The sequence below is a fragment of the Vanessa tameamea genome, chromosome 11 (genome assembly GCF_037043105.1).
Source record: "Vanessa tameamea isolate UH-Manoa-2023 chromosome 11, ilVanTame1 primary haplotype, whole genome shotgun sequence".
Classification (NCBI taxonomy): Eukaryota; Metazoa; Arthropoda; class Insecta; order Lepidoptera; family Nymphalidae; genus Vanessa; species Vanessa tameamea.
Genome location: NC_087319.1, coordinates 9390777 through 9406250, shown reverse-complemented (window position 1 = coordinate 9406250; position 15474 = coordinate 9390777). Strand labels below are relative to the sequence as shown.

The 15474-nt window shown below is 30.6% G+C and overlaps 1 protein-coding gene across 1 annotated transcript; it reads left to right on the top strand.

Moving 5' to 3' along the window:
• The first annotated feature begins 596 nt into the window (after positions 1-596).
• On the top strand, positions 597-11158 carry LOC113402598 (circadian clock-controlled protein daywake-like). The gene is made up of 5 exons (XM_026642895.2): positions 597-1000; positions 4518-4737; positions 7467-7597; positions 8007-8162; positions 10833-11158. The coding sequence occupies exons 1-5, from the start codon at positions 919-921 to the stop codon at positions 10997-10999; spliced, it is 756 nt and encodes a 251-aa protein (XP_026498680.2). The 5' UTR covers positions 597-918; the 3' UTR covers positions 11000-11158.
• The last annotated feature ends 4316 nt before the right edge of the window (positions 11159-15474 follow it).

Below are 15474 nucleotides of genomic sequence, written 5' to 3'. Positions count from 1 at the left end.
TAATTTTTTCAAATTCTTCACGTTACAAACACACATGACATAAAATAAATGAAATTAAAGGCAATTAGTTCAAAACAAAAGTTTTGAGCTAATTGCCTTTATATATGTTTAATTCCAATATTCCACCAACCCGCATTGGAGCAGCGTGGTGGAATATGCTCCAAACCTTCTCCTCAAAGGGAGAGGAGGCCTTAGTCCAGCAGTGGGAAATTTACAGGCTGCTAATGTAATGTAAAAAATGCTTTAAAAAACATGTCATAAGAAGCAAATGTAGTATTAAAGAGGGAGAATGGAACCAAGGTCGTCTCGTTTATACATATCTATGAATAAAAGATATTTTAGGTTGAGATCATTTAATCTAGATATTTTACAAATGCGGACTCTGTACTAAGTGAAAATACTAATAATATTTCAAAATTAAGTCATAATTTATTAAAAAATGTAGCTCATTGAACTCCAATTTAATACGTCATAAACCAGTGTATAAAAATAAAAATAAGAATACTAAAGATAACCTTTGGCGGTATAAAATTCCTTCCGTAAATTGTAAAATTATAGTAAAAGTCATATGGTCGCAACGTGACGTAAAATTTAGTGGTTACACTACACTAGGATCGGCTGCGTGTTCAGAATCGGTCCATTTTTGAATGCACGCCGTCCAACGCATAGCGTGCGCTCGCAAAACTCGCATTTTAAAACGGATTAGCGGGCAGTGTTGCGTGAAAAGCAGGCTTCACATTGGCAAAGAGCTATCCGAATTTATGCAACCTAAAATGAGAAAGAACTCGTTTCAATTTACATAAGAAGTACTAACGTTAACGAAGGTCACCCGTCAGTGCGCCCGTAGGTCTTCGATCGGTCGACGCATTGTTCAGGAATCAAAGATCTATTGGATTGGATTGTGCACAAAAAATTACAATGTGTGAGAGACATTTAGCAGTTTTCACTGTAGTGGCGGTTACGCTGGCCTTCGTAAGCTGCTCCTCCGCCCGACTTGCGCGTAAGTTATACTCTGTTTAGTTTCTAATTATGAAGGTTTTAATTCCGTAAAATAGTTAGAAATTTAAATGATTTCGTTAAAACAATTGTAAAGTAGTTTTTATAAGAAATAAACAATTATTTTTCTTTTCCTATATTTTCTCGAGTCTTCGTTTTAAGTAAGCTGAATTATTTTTTCAATTTCAAATAATTTGAAAAATAATTGTATTAAAAGTTAGGTAGCATTGTCGGCGTATGTAATGTAATTACATTTATTTATTTTATTTGTTGTGCAATAGTGTATTATTATTATTGTTCCTTTAAAATTTGATAAGTTTTAGCAGTCTTAGTGATTTATTTATTTGTCTTTAAGAATTTACGAGTATACAGTTTCCAAAACATATTTCTATCTATTGAAATGACTATCTCGACCAAACCTTGACCTTCTCATTCTTGCGTAACAACTTTGAACCTGGAAGCAGGCACCAAAAGTCATAGCCACATAATTTTTTCTACATTTCGAAAAACTAGCGCCATCTAGTTTTTTATTTATTTAACAAAGATGTCGCAATAAGAAAATATTGTAATACAAATATTGCAATAATAGGTAAGTTTACTCATAGATTTACTTAATGACGATTTTTTCATTAATTTCGAGAATAAAGCTGCTATTGGTTGTATTAATAATATAATTAATCACGCCTACATTTTCAGATCTAATTCATAATTATTAAAATATTATTAATGTACTAATTATAAAAAGTTAGCTACTTAAATTGCAACTCATGAAATAAAAACAATTTTTTTCCTATTCTGATTACCACAAGATATTGGCCCTTTTAGAACCAGGCCACATAAATATACCAACGGTATACAATCTTGCAAAGTTTACTTGAACATTTAAAATATCGCATGTACAATCATACCATCCTTGAGGTATAATAATCATGACCCAACAAGTACCGAAATAACAAGTACAATGCAACACAGGTGTGTCATACTGTATGTCATGTTGGTTGTTAACGACACGGAGACTCACGCAAATATACCATTACTTTTAAGGCCATGTCAACATTATGATTTTACGATTAATTAATTGTTTTGGTATATTGTATACAATTCCTTAGCTAAATAATAAATTGAACTCATTTTAAACTCAAATTAAACATCATTTCGTTAGTGGAAAATTAAGGCGTAAAGTTTTTATTTTAAATCTAATTTATCCAAAAGTGACCATATGGGGCTTAAGTTTTTTTTCTTTCCACAACTGATATATTATTTTATTATTTATACTAGCTACATCTCGCAATATATTATATTAGAAGTATATTCAAATGCGTAGGTTAATATTGAAGAATGCGATATTGAATTTCTGCTAGTAGGATAAGATGTGAATCATTGTGCCTTTGTGTAGTTATCATGGAATTAGATTTTATTTGGAATTATAGTGAACGAATGATAATGTCATCATGATAGTTGACCTGAGTCAGACAGTTATAATCAGTCAGAATTCACGTGGCCAGTAGTTTTCTTTTAAACTAAACTAAATTAAAATACGAGTAAATGAGAACAAAATATTTAAAAGATAATTAAAATTTAATGTTTTTAAAGAATATTAGAAAGTATGCTAATTTCAATGAATTGATAATGTTTCGTCAAATTAGGCAAAAGGAGTTAGAAGTATGGACGTCATTGACCCAAGTACTCAAGTTCGAATCTTAGACGTACAACTCACCAGGTAGCCCCAATGTACCGTTGGCCTGTTGAGACTTAACTCATCAGTTATTTATATTTTATATTCGATGTATAATAAATTCGTAACCCTTTATAATTATTAGTACTCATTAGCTTGTTTTAATGTTTACAAATTATTTAGTTTGCCTTTATTGTTTAGAACGCCTGAAGGCATGTGTACAAACCGTTTAGATCCTCAAGTTAGAACGCGTTTTATTTGTTTACAAACTTGTTATAAACTTTTCAAATTAACTTAAGTGTAATCAATGTGCCTCCAAGCCTTCATACTTCTAAATATATTTACCTAATTTTAATCAAATGGGGCAAGCTATCTACTGTTTTTTTATATCCTCACGAGGTAATATAAAAAAGCGAAAATTACTTTTTTTTTGTTTTCACGTCTGACCTTCGCAACAGAACATCATAAAAAATTACATAAACGTTGTCAGGGGAACAAAAAAAGACAGGATGCCTAACTCCTACAACCCCCCCCCCCCTTCACTGGCGAACCCGCGATCTCAAACTAGTTCAGGGATATATCTAAAAAAAACACACACACAAAACTTTTAACATTATTTAAAAAAAAAACAATGTTTCATAACAAGTTATAGCGTTATATGTTTGTAATATTTGAAGTGCAAATAAATGCCTTAACAGATCGCGTGCATTCGATGCGAAATTTGTAATTGCCTAACATAGTGGCGCGATGTTGACTTACTAAACTTTATATTATTATCGTTAACAATTTGTGTCACAAGACCACGTTTTGCTTACAGTAATCAGCTGAATCGATTAGAGGACATTCACGTATAATCAACACAAGTAAAATACCATACCTTACTTAGCACATCGAAATAATCTAAATCTTCCTTAACCTTAAGGCTAATTTGGCTAATACTTGGACCATTACTACTGCGTTTGGAACATCTAGACCTTGAACTTTAATACTGAAAATGAAATCTGCACTTGCTTTAAATATGTCTATAAAATCGTAATATAAATTTTTACCTAATAACTTTTTCTGTGTCGTAATTTCTAATAATATTTATTCATGCACTAACCTCATTAACGCCACAATCCGATTTCTCGTCTTTGTTGCATGACATAATTACTGTGTCTATGTATACGATTTGCAATTATATTCATATAGATCATTGAGACGGGCTTGCTTTCATAAGGAATTGTAGCCGATTAATTTGTAATATTTGAAACAAATGACTTATGTTGTAACTGTTATTTGCACCGTTAAAGCTGATCTCGATTAAAGTACCACTTAAATCATTTCTTAATTATAATTCTTGCTTTTAATGTTTTATATTTTACTTATTATTTAATGAAATAAATTAATATTCATTCTTTCATTTTAAAATATAACTTTTATGGGGATAGTAATATATATTTTTTTATATTTACCTCAAACTCAAACTCGAATTCCTTGATTCAATATAGAAGCATTACACTTACTTATCGGTAGTCAAATTAAACACTACCGCCGGTAACATTCAATGACACATTCGTGACGCTTTGCAAGTGCTTTATTTTCATATATTTTTTTTTTATTATCGGCAATGATTTATACGAGTAATTATATTCTTCGTGTAAATAATTATATATATTAGACAGCAATCAAAATATTTTTATTTGATTGAAGTCATGGTTAAATTAATCTAAAGATTTGGTCCATCAGTTATTAATCTTGCTCCAGTGTGCATGAATATTATTTAATGAGTTAATAGTTTGGCACGCAAGATCAATAAAAAAAAATCTATTAAAATTATATTCAGTGATTATTATCTTATTTACAGCTGATTTTATTCATCCTTGCAACAATACCGAGTCGACCTGCTTAATACAGGCAACACAAGATGCGATCCCGGACTTTGCCAGAGGATTACCGCTCTTGGGAGTACCCGCCTTGGACCCCTTCGTCATTGACGAGTTACCAATACAACTGCCTGGTGTGAAAGTCACATTTTTGGATGGGAAGGTCACAGGACTACGCAAGTGTCAGGTGCTAAATGTCCAGTAAGTGTAGGTTTATATAAAAGTGAATTTTACGAACGGTTTTAAAATACAAACAAAAAACTTAACCTCTTTTATGATATTAAATATAATTAAGAACGTTTTTTTTTAAAAGTAGGACATATAATATTTTAAAAAAAATAATTTGAACATAGTATTACACAAATTTGAATTAAGCACCCAATGGTATCTGAATATAAGCATCGGAGAGTAATCAGGTCTATAGTAAATCAAATACATAATATCTATTCACAATAGAAGCATTACATCACATACACTCGCTTATTGATTGTTATAAGTGAACCGCATGTACGGAAACAAATACGTCAGACCCGAGAAGAACCGGCGAATGAAACTAAGCAGGATTACAGTTTTTGTTTTATTCCAACATATTTGTTTATAATTATATTTTATTGATTTGTAACAACAGGAAGGGAATGTTACTTCCGAGGTATATTACATTTATTAGTCGTTCGATTAAACTTAGCACATATTTATTTTAATATTACAATTAACAATTTTTAAACATTTTGAGCTCATGTGCAATATACGTTATTAATAACTTATAATCAATATAATGAGTGATATTTTTTCTCATTTGCCTCGATTATATTAAATGTAAAACTACTATAATATGTTATGTGTGTTAGGTTTACTGAACTACTTTTTAAATGATAAAATAAAATATACCTGTTCCTTTTAATAATGTAATATAGAACACTATTTCGTTAAATATTATGTATGTATACTACTATATATACAGGGTTATTGGTAATTCGACGTATTCCCGTTAGGGGGTGATAGGGGTGAGTATTCGCGATAATTTGAACCCCTTATTATTTTAAATCAATTTTGTAAGAATTTTAAAGAGCGACCTTTAGTACGAATTCGGTCATGTTCGAATACGAATTTCCACCAGCGTCCTTTCTGATCATTTTATTTCGGTTGCTAATGTTTTTATGTTTCATAATGTTTTTTTTGTTCAGGCATATTTTAGGGAAAAAAAGAATATTGAAATAATATCGTTTTCCGTCTCGAATTTTTAAATTTGGACCGATAATTATTGTTTAAATATTGAAAAATATCCAGTGTTTAATCGTTTTTATAAATCAGAAGAAAAAAATAGATTTTAATTGATACTTTTTTTTTTAAATAAATTTTTGAAATTGCAATTTTGTCTTATTTTGAAAAAATCTGAAAAACGTGATAATAGTCATCCCTATCACCTCCTAACGGGAATACGTCGAATTACCAATAACCCTGTATATATAAGCAAATATTCTATTTTTAATCAAACAAACATCTTTTAATGTTGATACATTATCAAATAAATTGTTATGAACCAAATAAAATTAATAAATATTTAATTCATATCAGAATCATTATAAAATGATTTTAAACTATTTTCTCATACGTGACCAAAATTTGAAGATATATCAGTTTCTTACAAAAGTAGTAAGTAGTACTAAGACCTTCACTGTTTCCTAAGAAACCTTGGATTTGGACCATTATCTTTTTGGAACAGATTACATACACATAGTCAACTATGAAGTATATTTATTAGATATGTTCTCACATGATTTTGATAAAAACGAATATATTGGCGCTATTTTGTTGTGAAACCGTTACTTGCGCGTTGATGTGAAATAAACACAAACAAAGAATAAATTGATTTATTCCGTTACAGAGATCTCACCGATATCGTTTTTTCATCACATGTGAGAATATAAGCATACTTATTTTGGTATTCGTTTATTTTAACTGACTTATGATAAAATATATTTAACAAAAAAAAAAATCCCAATTCAAGCAAGCGCGCTTTATTTGCTTGTATTAATTAAAGAGTTCCGGTGTCTGTCTCCGAAATTCGTCATCAGATTATTATTAAATACGGATATTTACGATGTCGGAATAAATCTCATTCGAAAAATAAACAAATTTTCCATCCATCGATATATGACGTTGTGTTTTGTCCGCCTATACTTAAAAAAATATATAAACATAATTATTCAGAACCTTTAGAAGAAAATTTTTAGAAATCAGTTAAAAAGGATCAGCTTTATTGTCAAATTCTTAGTATCACAGGGCGGGCTTGGAAATTGGTAGTGGTTAGACTCCCGTTCTTCGAAAATCAAATCCGTTGGTCCTGCTCCTGTATAATCTTCTATTGTATCAAATTGTAGTGTCAAAATGATTGTGAGGAGTAAGGTGGCACTTATAGTTTATATTGCTTAGCCAGGTGTTTTTTGGTATAGCAATTTGAATATTTTTATTTAAAATCTAAAGTGCCAATGACTGACGTTATGCTCAATGATAATATAGTTTTCCGTGTCGAATTAGTGTACTGTGTTCCGTATTACGTACCCATGTCGTTCCCGTGCACATACTTTTGTGCACCCATAACTGCTGCACAGTTGACTAGTCTCCGTCGATATTGGACCGCCAGGAGGACAACGGACTAATTGGTATTTCAGAAAATGCCAATCAAATATTTAAATATTTTAATGCAATCGCATGTTCAAAAAAAGGTTCTGTAGTTTTCACCTTTTTTTATTATTTAATATAATAATACGGATTCATGCATCTGCGTGTTTAATTTATGCGATTTTAATAGTACTTTTTTAAAATACTGATTCGGAAAAATCTTTTTACAGACACACGTGATTGATGAAGTATGATATCTCGATGGGCTTATGTGGTTCGATATTTAATTGTGCATTTTCATGTTTCAGAGCTTACCTGGAAAATAATATCTTCGTTCTTGAGATAAAATGTAACATAACTATTAAAGGAAAATACACAGCTGTTGGAAGACTTCTATTGTTTCCAATTAATGGCGAAGGAGATTCAAAAATTAAAATAGGTAACTAATGTATTTTTGTTTTAATGTTTATTATAAAAAAGTCAACCCATATATTTGTAATAAGTATAATATAAACTAATGACGTAGAACTAACTTATTTTTAAAAACGTTAACTGAAGATTGTAAAAAGAAGGCAAAAAAATTAATTCCAATATTTGTGGAAAGTGGGACAGTTATGAAAATTAAAAAAAAATACTTGTATGTTATCTCGTTTAAAAATATATAGCAATTTCGCCTTACTGAAAAATTGCTACAATGATAATATAAAGAATCGATATTAAAAATTACATATTATGTAAAAAAACAAAACAAAGATTTAAAAATAGAATAAAATTTACACACGAGAAATATCATGAATATTAGGAGCAGATAATAAAGTTTTTACGACTTATTTCCTTTCTTATTACAGTTAACTCTGTCATAAAACTGAACATTAAGACCATGTACTTTAAGGATGCGGAAGGCCGAGATCACTTCGGTATAAAAAATTACAAATACACATTCGATTATGGTGACAGAGTTCATTACACCATCAATAACCTATTCAAAGGGAACCCGGAATTGAGTGAGTATTAATATCATTCTATCTTCTAACGATTTTTTATATAATAAGGTATAATATACTCTTGTAGAGGAAACATTTGTATGTCTCACTTAGATTTATAGTTTATGTTAGATATTTATAAATATATACAATATTATATATCGAAAGAAGTGTCAGTTCATTCATATATTATAATAGAATAATTGCCAATAGGCAAGCAACAATATTTATTACAGTTGTATTCCGACTTGTAAGCGGGCGAGCTAGTGTAATTACGAGGACAAAAAATATATTTACATCTTAGTTCCTAAGGTTGGTACAGCATTGAAGATGTAATGTACTTAATATTTCTTATAGTTATAGTATTTAGTAGCGGTGGTGTGCATATACCATCTAAAAGCCATCCAGTCTGTGTACCTTTTAAAAAAAAAAAAATAAACAGTTTTTTGGATTAATTTGATTTACTACACCCGTAACTACTAATCACATCGTCGAGGAGAATATATTTTTATGTAATGTATATAAAACTGACCGAACCCGCAGTTTTACCCGCGTGAAATTTATAAAACTTTATAGCACATAAACGTTCACTCGCGATCAATTCGATTAAGGAGCACAGATTACGTATATTGAAATTAAAAGGTGTTTGATCGGCTTTGTATTCACGATTTTGGTTAAGATAATCGAACTAGGCCATCACGTCTTTTACTATATATAAATAAAAAGTTTCGTTAAAAATTTAAAGTATAGTTGAATTGCTACAAATGAAGTCTACAAATGACAAAATTATGCATTGCGCAGTTCCCGCAAACGAATTTCATAGTCCTTACCGAAGTTTCCACAGCTTTGGTACTAATTAATTCATATGAAAGTTAAAAACTCAGGATGTACAAGGCGTTTAATGATTTAACAGATTCAAACGTTGTATTTTTTTATTTTGATGCAAGAACAAAATGGAATGAAATAAAAAAAAATATGTTTTTTTTAACACAGTTATGATATTGCTGAAATTGAAGCGCATGTGAACATTAAAAAAAATGAGAATAGTGAAAACATTATAATGTTTCCTTTAAAGATACAAAGATAAATCTTTCGTCATATAACCTTACGGCGAAGATAATATTTTATTTTTTGCCAATTTATGGATTTTTTTAATAATATAAGTAGGCGAACGAGCGTATGGGCTACCTTATGGTAAGTGGTCAGCAACGCCCATAGACAATGGCACTGTAAATAATATTATCTATTCCTTATATCACCAATGCGACACTATGTTATGTCCCTTGTGCCTGTTGTTACACTGGCTCACTCATCTGCATTTTAATGTATTTATGAAAGTCAAATTCGCGGCGGTCCTTTCTATGCTTTATGTGAGACTCAAGCGATTCAGAATGTGCTAATGTAATCTGCAAATCAAACTCAAAAGTAGAATCATCTCTCTGATGAACTTTATAATATAATATTTAGAATAGTTATAATATAACGTTATAATAGAATAGTTTATAATAGTCATATGATCGCATAGTTGATCTTCCTGTCTTTTAAGTAGAAAGACTTGCATTGTCTAGTAAGTATAATACGTGAAACCGAACTGAAGAAGCTGGTTCAAGATCGAGAAAAGATCACTGAATTTCCTTGTGCTTAATTTGTTCTTATCTATTCGATCTCGTGCTCGACGGTGAAGGTAAATATCGTGAGCAAACCTACATGATGCTACTTTCCTTGTCTTTATTTCTTATATTATTAATATAGCAATTTCGTATCTCATCGTATAGTGTATTTTATCTACTATTGAATCACAATGCATAATCATAATTATAAGACAAAATATTATAGTATATTTATCGTCTGTGATGCGTTTCAAAATCCTTGTTGTCGCCGTTCACGAGGAGAATATATTTGAAAGGAATATACTTTTTTTGTTTTTTGTCAATCACTTTGTAAACCCATCACGATTAAACTAAGGTACAAGATTAACGTCAGATTACCTCGTAGAGTGAGGATTACAGGACACTTCCTGTTTAAAGGGACTTTTTGCTATCGTTTTCAAATAGTACTATCTCTTTCAGGAAGTATGATCTTCCAATACAAAATCAATTAAATTGACTGCGTCTTTAATTAATCGTTAGCACGTACAGCATATTTTTTATATGATAGGCGAAGGCCCTGCCGGTGGTAAGTGGTCACCGCCTTGGCCACAGTACAAATGTGTATAGACATTGGCACCTGTTATAAACATTAAACATTCCCCATTCCCCACATTGTCAATGCGCCACCAACCTTGGTATTTAAGATTTTAAGTTATTGTGCCTGTAGTTTCACTGGCTCACTCACCCTTCAAAACGGGACACGGCACTATTAAGTATTGCTTGTCGACGGTTCAATATCTAATCAGAGAGTGTATATAATCAGACGGACTGGTGTTTCTAAAAATATTTTCGTGAATATCCAAGTCGCATGAACGTATTCTATTAAAATACCCCATTGACTCATAACTCAAATACTATTACAAATACTAATTGTAGAACTATAAGCCATAATTTTCTATGAAATTAATGAATTGCAATTTTTAATATTGTATTGGTTTTTCAGTAAGAATATTCGTTACATATACGAACCCTGTATCTATTATTATTAGTACGCATAATAACTTATAAAATGATACTGAAATAAAAATGTATTTTTATCCAGGTAATACAGTATTACAATTCCTGAACGAAAACTGGAGAGTGGTGACCGAAGAGTTTGGACAACCAGTTGTGGATTACGCAATGAACGTGACCATAGAAACAGCTAAAAAATTCTTCAGTGCTGTTCCGTACGACGAATTATTACACGTACCTATACCAAAGTACTAACGTATGATAAAACATTGATTATGTTTTGTAAGTATTTGTTGTATTAACAGTAATTTATTTAGCTAGTAAGTACTGACCACCTTCAAAATGATTGATATTAGATAATACTAATTAATTCGTTCATCACTTTGTTTATAGTATACATTTTTTTATGATGACATTTCGAAATTTTTAGCCAGGGCCGGATTTAGGTTAATCTGCGACTGTAATCTCGGTCTCTATAAGATATGAGTAAACTTCAATATAATATAATAAAGTTGAATTCTTTGTATCTAAAAGAATATGTTTGTTAAAAAAAAAATTGTCCTGTTCCCTCTGGACCTCCCGACCTCTAAATCCGGCCCTGATTGTAAGGCACATTTCATTTATAAAAAATAGCTTTTGCTATCATATTAAACTGTGATTTTAGACTCGTTGAAAATGTATATTTTGTTGTTGTAAATATTATATTTTATTATATAAATATTGAATGTGCTCCAAATCTCTGATCAGATGTTCTGTATGTCCATTTAATGTTTTGCATAAGTGTAGCGTTGTCTTTACAAATATGGTTGGACTCTGTGTTGATAACTAATCAATTCAAATGAATCAATAATCGCTCTAATTAACCCTTAATGGTTATCACAATCAAGCGCTTTGATTATAGTGTGACTTTGTACTATTATTACCCATATTATGTTAGTTCTTACGACTGTATTTACTGTAAATCTATTAAACTGTAGGAACAAACTCAAACCTCACCGTTAAACCATCGTAAATTGTTATAAAGTGATATGCGATACTAACTATAAGATTTAAAGGACATACGTATCATCATATAATAGTGCGTCACTGTGAGTCAAATTGGTTTTTTAACGCAAGTGTATTTCGAAGTGATTTCTTTCAAAATAGTACTGCTGTTGTTTGACTTATAACCTTTAGAAATAAGTAAGCTAAGCCATATTATACTGTGGATTTTTTGTCACTTAAGTTTCATACATAAATTCCTTATTAATTAGTAATGTCAAATATAAGAACTTAAAACAAAAAACTTGGAAGTGTTTAAAGTTTAATCTCTTAACATTTATATATAGACATTACTATTCTTAAGATATGTATTTTTTGACTTTGTACATTAGCTAGTTTATAATGTAGAGGTGGTATGTCTAATTATGATGTTTAAGTGAACCGATCAATATTAGCAAACAAGTAACGATATCTCAATAAATGTATGATATTTAATAACTAAGATGTATATGATTAATAAAATTTGTAATATAAACTATCTAGTTTGTTTGTAAATTGTAATGATATGGTGATGATGTACGTATAGATTTCCACGAGGAGATAACTGACATGCACCCCAAACACAACCTACCTAGGCCGGCTAGACCAACCATTGAATAGTATGGTGTAACTAACTTAAGATATCTATCATTTTCCACCTCGACCAAGACGTTTTTGATTATATACCACTTACCATCAGGTGGCCCTTTTTCTCGTCTGCTTATATATTATAAGTATATATGAATTTAGTATAACAACATTTCATACATAATATATAAGAAAAAAATGGACAAATACTGGTAAATAATAATGAATGTAGAGCCACCAACAGAATAATTGAGTCATACTTAAGTGTGTTTGAGAAGTCGACATCAAAAATGAAAACTTTTCTTTTTCCTTATTTTTAGCGCCTTAACCAAGACGAAGGTGCACTTCTATTCAGCTTTGATGTTTTCTTTTACCCGCGTTTTATAGTCTGCTAATTAGTACAGTGACTAGACAGCTAATTGTCGAATATAAGCGAAACATATATGCAAGAAATTCTGGATCTCGAGCCTCGGGCCGAGTTGTACAAAGTGCTGCCCGAAGCTCCATCTTCCATCCAGGATCAGGCCCAGATACTTCATCTGGGCCTGCACCTTGATCACCGTCCCGTGGACGGTGATACTCGCCCCTCGTGGAGGTCCTTTCCGTGGACCGTAAAAAAGGAGGGCCTCCGTTTTGGTTATGGAGACCCTCAACCCAGCATTCCCATACGGTCCACGGTGAGAGCCGTTCCGACCTCGGCAATGCGAGAATGTTTTTGTACCTATCCCAGCTGGTACTAACCCCTAGCACCATTCAGAAGACATTCTATTTTCTTACATCCATTATTAAATAATAAAGACCATCCCATACAATTTAGTGGTTATTGTTTTAAAAAAGATTTTTTTTTGGTCTGCTGTTGACAGGATCGCACATGTTTCTATCTTTTAGGAAAAGGATAGTAATTTAGTGTTGAAAAATGTATTTTTGACAAACATCGTAAATTTTTTGACAAAAAGCCAAACATCATTTGTTTTCAAAGCCGATGACCTTGAAAATTGTATTATAATCATTTTCTTGTAATGAACTACAACAAGAACTAACATTACAAGAAAATGATGTTTACTATATACTTTTCAACTCGTTTATTTTCGTATAACTTGTGTAAACATAAAGTTCTATCGACACCGATTACATTTATTTAATTTATTTTTATTAGTAAATAGGTATAGTAACTTAAATATACGACTATTTAAATAATCATCTAATCTTCGTGACATTTGTAACAAAAAATCTTTACACAAAAAAGTGGAAAATATTTTTTAAGCGAAAGATTTACTAAAGAGGTTTGAAAGGAAACAATTTAAAAACTGTCAAATGATTTATTTTCCATATAGTTGTCTATAATTTTATGAGATCTTATGAGAAGTTTAGATTAAACCGCGGGAAGTGCGTTTAATTTAATAGGCTACCGTACAATGTTTATTGTAACGAAAGTTAAATAAAATAGTAGCTTTTCTCACTAAATATAAATGCACTCACCTGTTCTTTTAAAAAAAAAACTTTCAAAGGTTACAGCCAAAGGGTTACTAAGTATTGATGTGTTCCGGTTTGAAAGACGAGTGAGCCAGTGTAACTTCAGGCACAATGGACATAACATCTTAGCTTATATTGGTGGTGCATTGGCGTTATAAAGAATGGTTAGTATTTCTTATGTGGGCGGCGGTGACAGCTCACCATCAGGTGACTCATTGACGGTATATATAAAAAAAAATGGTGTCTTTGTGAGCTCGTAATTAGCGATAAGAGCATTTTTTCTGGCACTCTTATGTTGTTTATTATTTATACCTTGTGGCATAAAGTATAAATTAATAAATTTATTTATAAACCTGTAACATATACACTGTCGGCTTAAGCTTATATTATATATATAGCTTATTTTATTCATGTTTTTTTTTGACTAAAATACTATATAGTTACTTCATACTTATTATATAATTAGAATTAATATTTTACGTTTGCATACAAAATATATTCATAGGATAAAAATTCAAGTATTTATAATTTTAATATTTGATTTTTTTTTATCCAATAAACTAAACATAAATATTAGAATGTTTTCAATATTTATATCATCTAAATCGCCTTCATTTTAACACACAATAGTTTGCCATTAAGTAAGACAATTATCAATTAGCCGATATCTATATTTAATGAACCATTAGCGCGTATAATTGTACTGATATGTTAACTTAATTATTAAAGTATATCACTCTAAGCGTTCAATAAGTAAACTTAGGATTTGCGTCTATGTATTCTAGGATTTATGTATACTAGGGGTAGTATGTTCTAAATTTGAGCTTTATTCATTGCTAATAAAAATGTGACATATATTGGTTTGAAAGATAGGAAAAATGAGGCTCAGCTGGGCGATACCTTGTCATTGTTATAATAAAAAACCTTAATGTCATAAAAGCTGTAATAATGTCTGCCTTTCTTTTCCATATAAATTGTATCAAAATTCATACTCCTCCGCCTGCGTTATTTTTGTATAAAAGAGGCACAAATTTTTCTATTCACGCATCAATATAGATTATAATAAAACTAAAATTAGAGCCTAGAATCGAGTTTAAATAAAATAAATGGAAAGTAAATAAAGACAGAAAACCATTTGGTAGGGCTTTATGCAAGTTTGTCAATCCACTGTTCATTCATTATACATATCAAACACTAAAAACTATTGAACCCCCTACAAAAAACCCTAGGGTTTGGTGACAATAATACAATAAACATTAGTCTAATGACAGCGTAAAAAGTAGTATATATACTATATACTTAAACTATTTCAATAATGACGACAATCGCCTTCGAATTTTAAAATACTGAATTAATTTTTTTCTGTTAATAACACAATATAATGCTTATCAATATGATGAAACCAAGATGAAACAGACTATTGGGAAATTGGTATAAACGATCTTAATTCTGGACGAAGCAATTCTGGTTTTATTCGTGTATTACAGAAATGTAGTAGAATCTAATGCATTATGCAAAGTTCCTTCACTGCATATGTTCATGAATCATGACACGATTGACGATTACACCCGATACGTACGAACTTGCAATAAAATATATTAAGAAGAATATCCTATCAGACTGTATTTTCAATCGCGTGATTTGCTGCA

Bases quoted from the DNA above. Each gene is read 5' to 3' on its own strand.
- LOC113402598 (XM_026642895.2), top strand. From the start codon at position 919: ATGTGTGAGAGACATTTAGCAGTTTTCACTGTAGTGGCGGTTACGCTG. The intron at 7,598-8,006 runs GTAACTAATGTA...TTCTTATTACAG, and splicing joins AGATTCAAAAATTAAAATAG to TTAACTCTGTCATAAAACTG. The intron at 8,163-10,832 runs GTGAGTATTAAT...ATTTTTATCCAG, and splicing joins CAAAGGGAACCCGGAATTGA to GTAATACAGTATTACAATTC.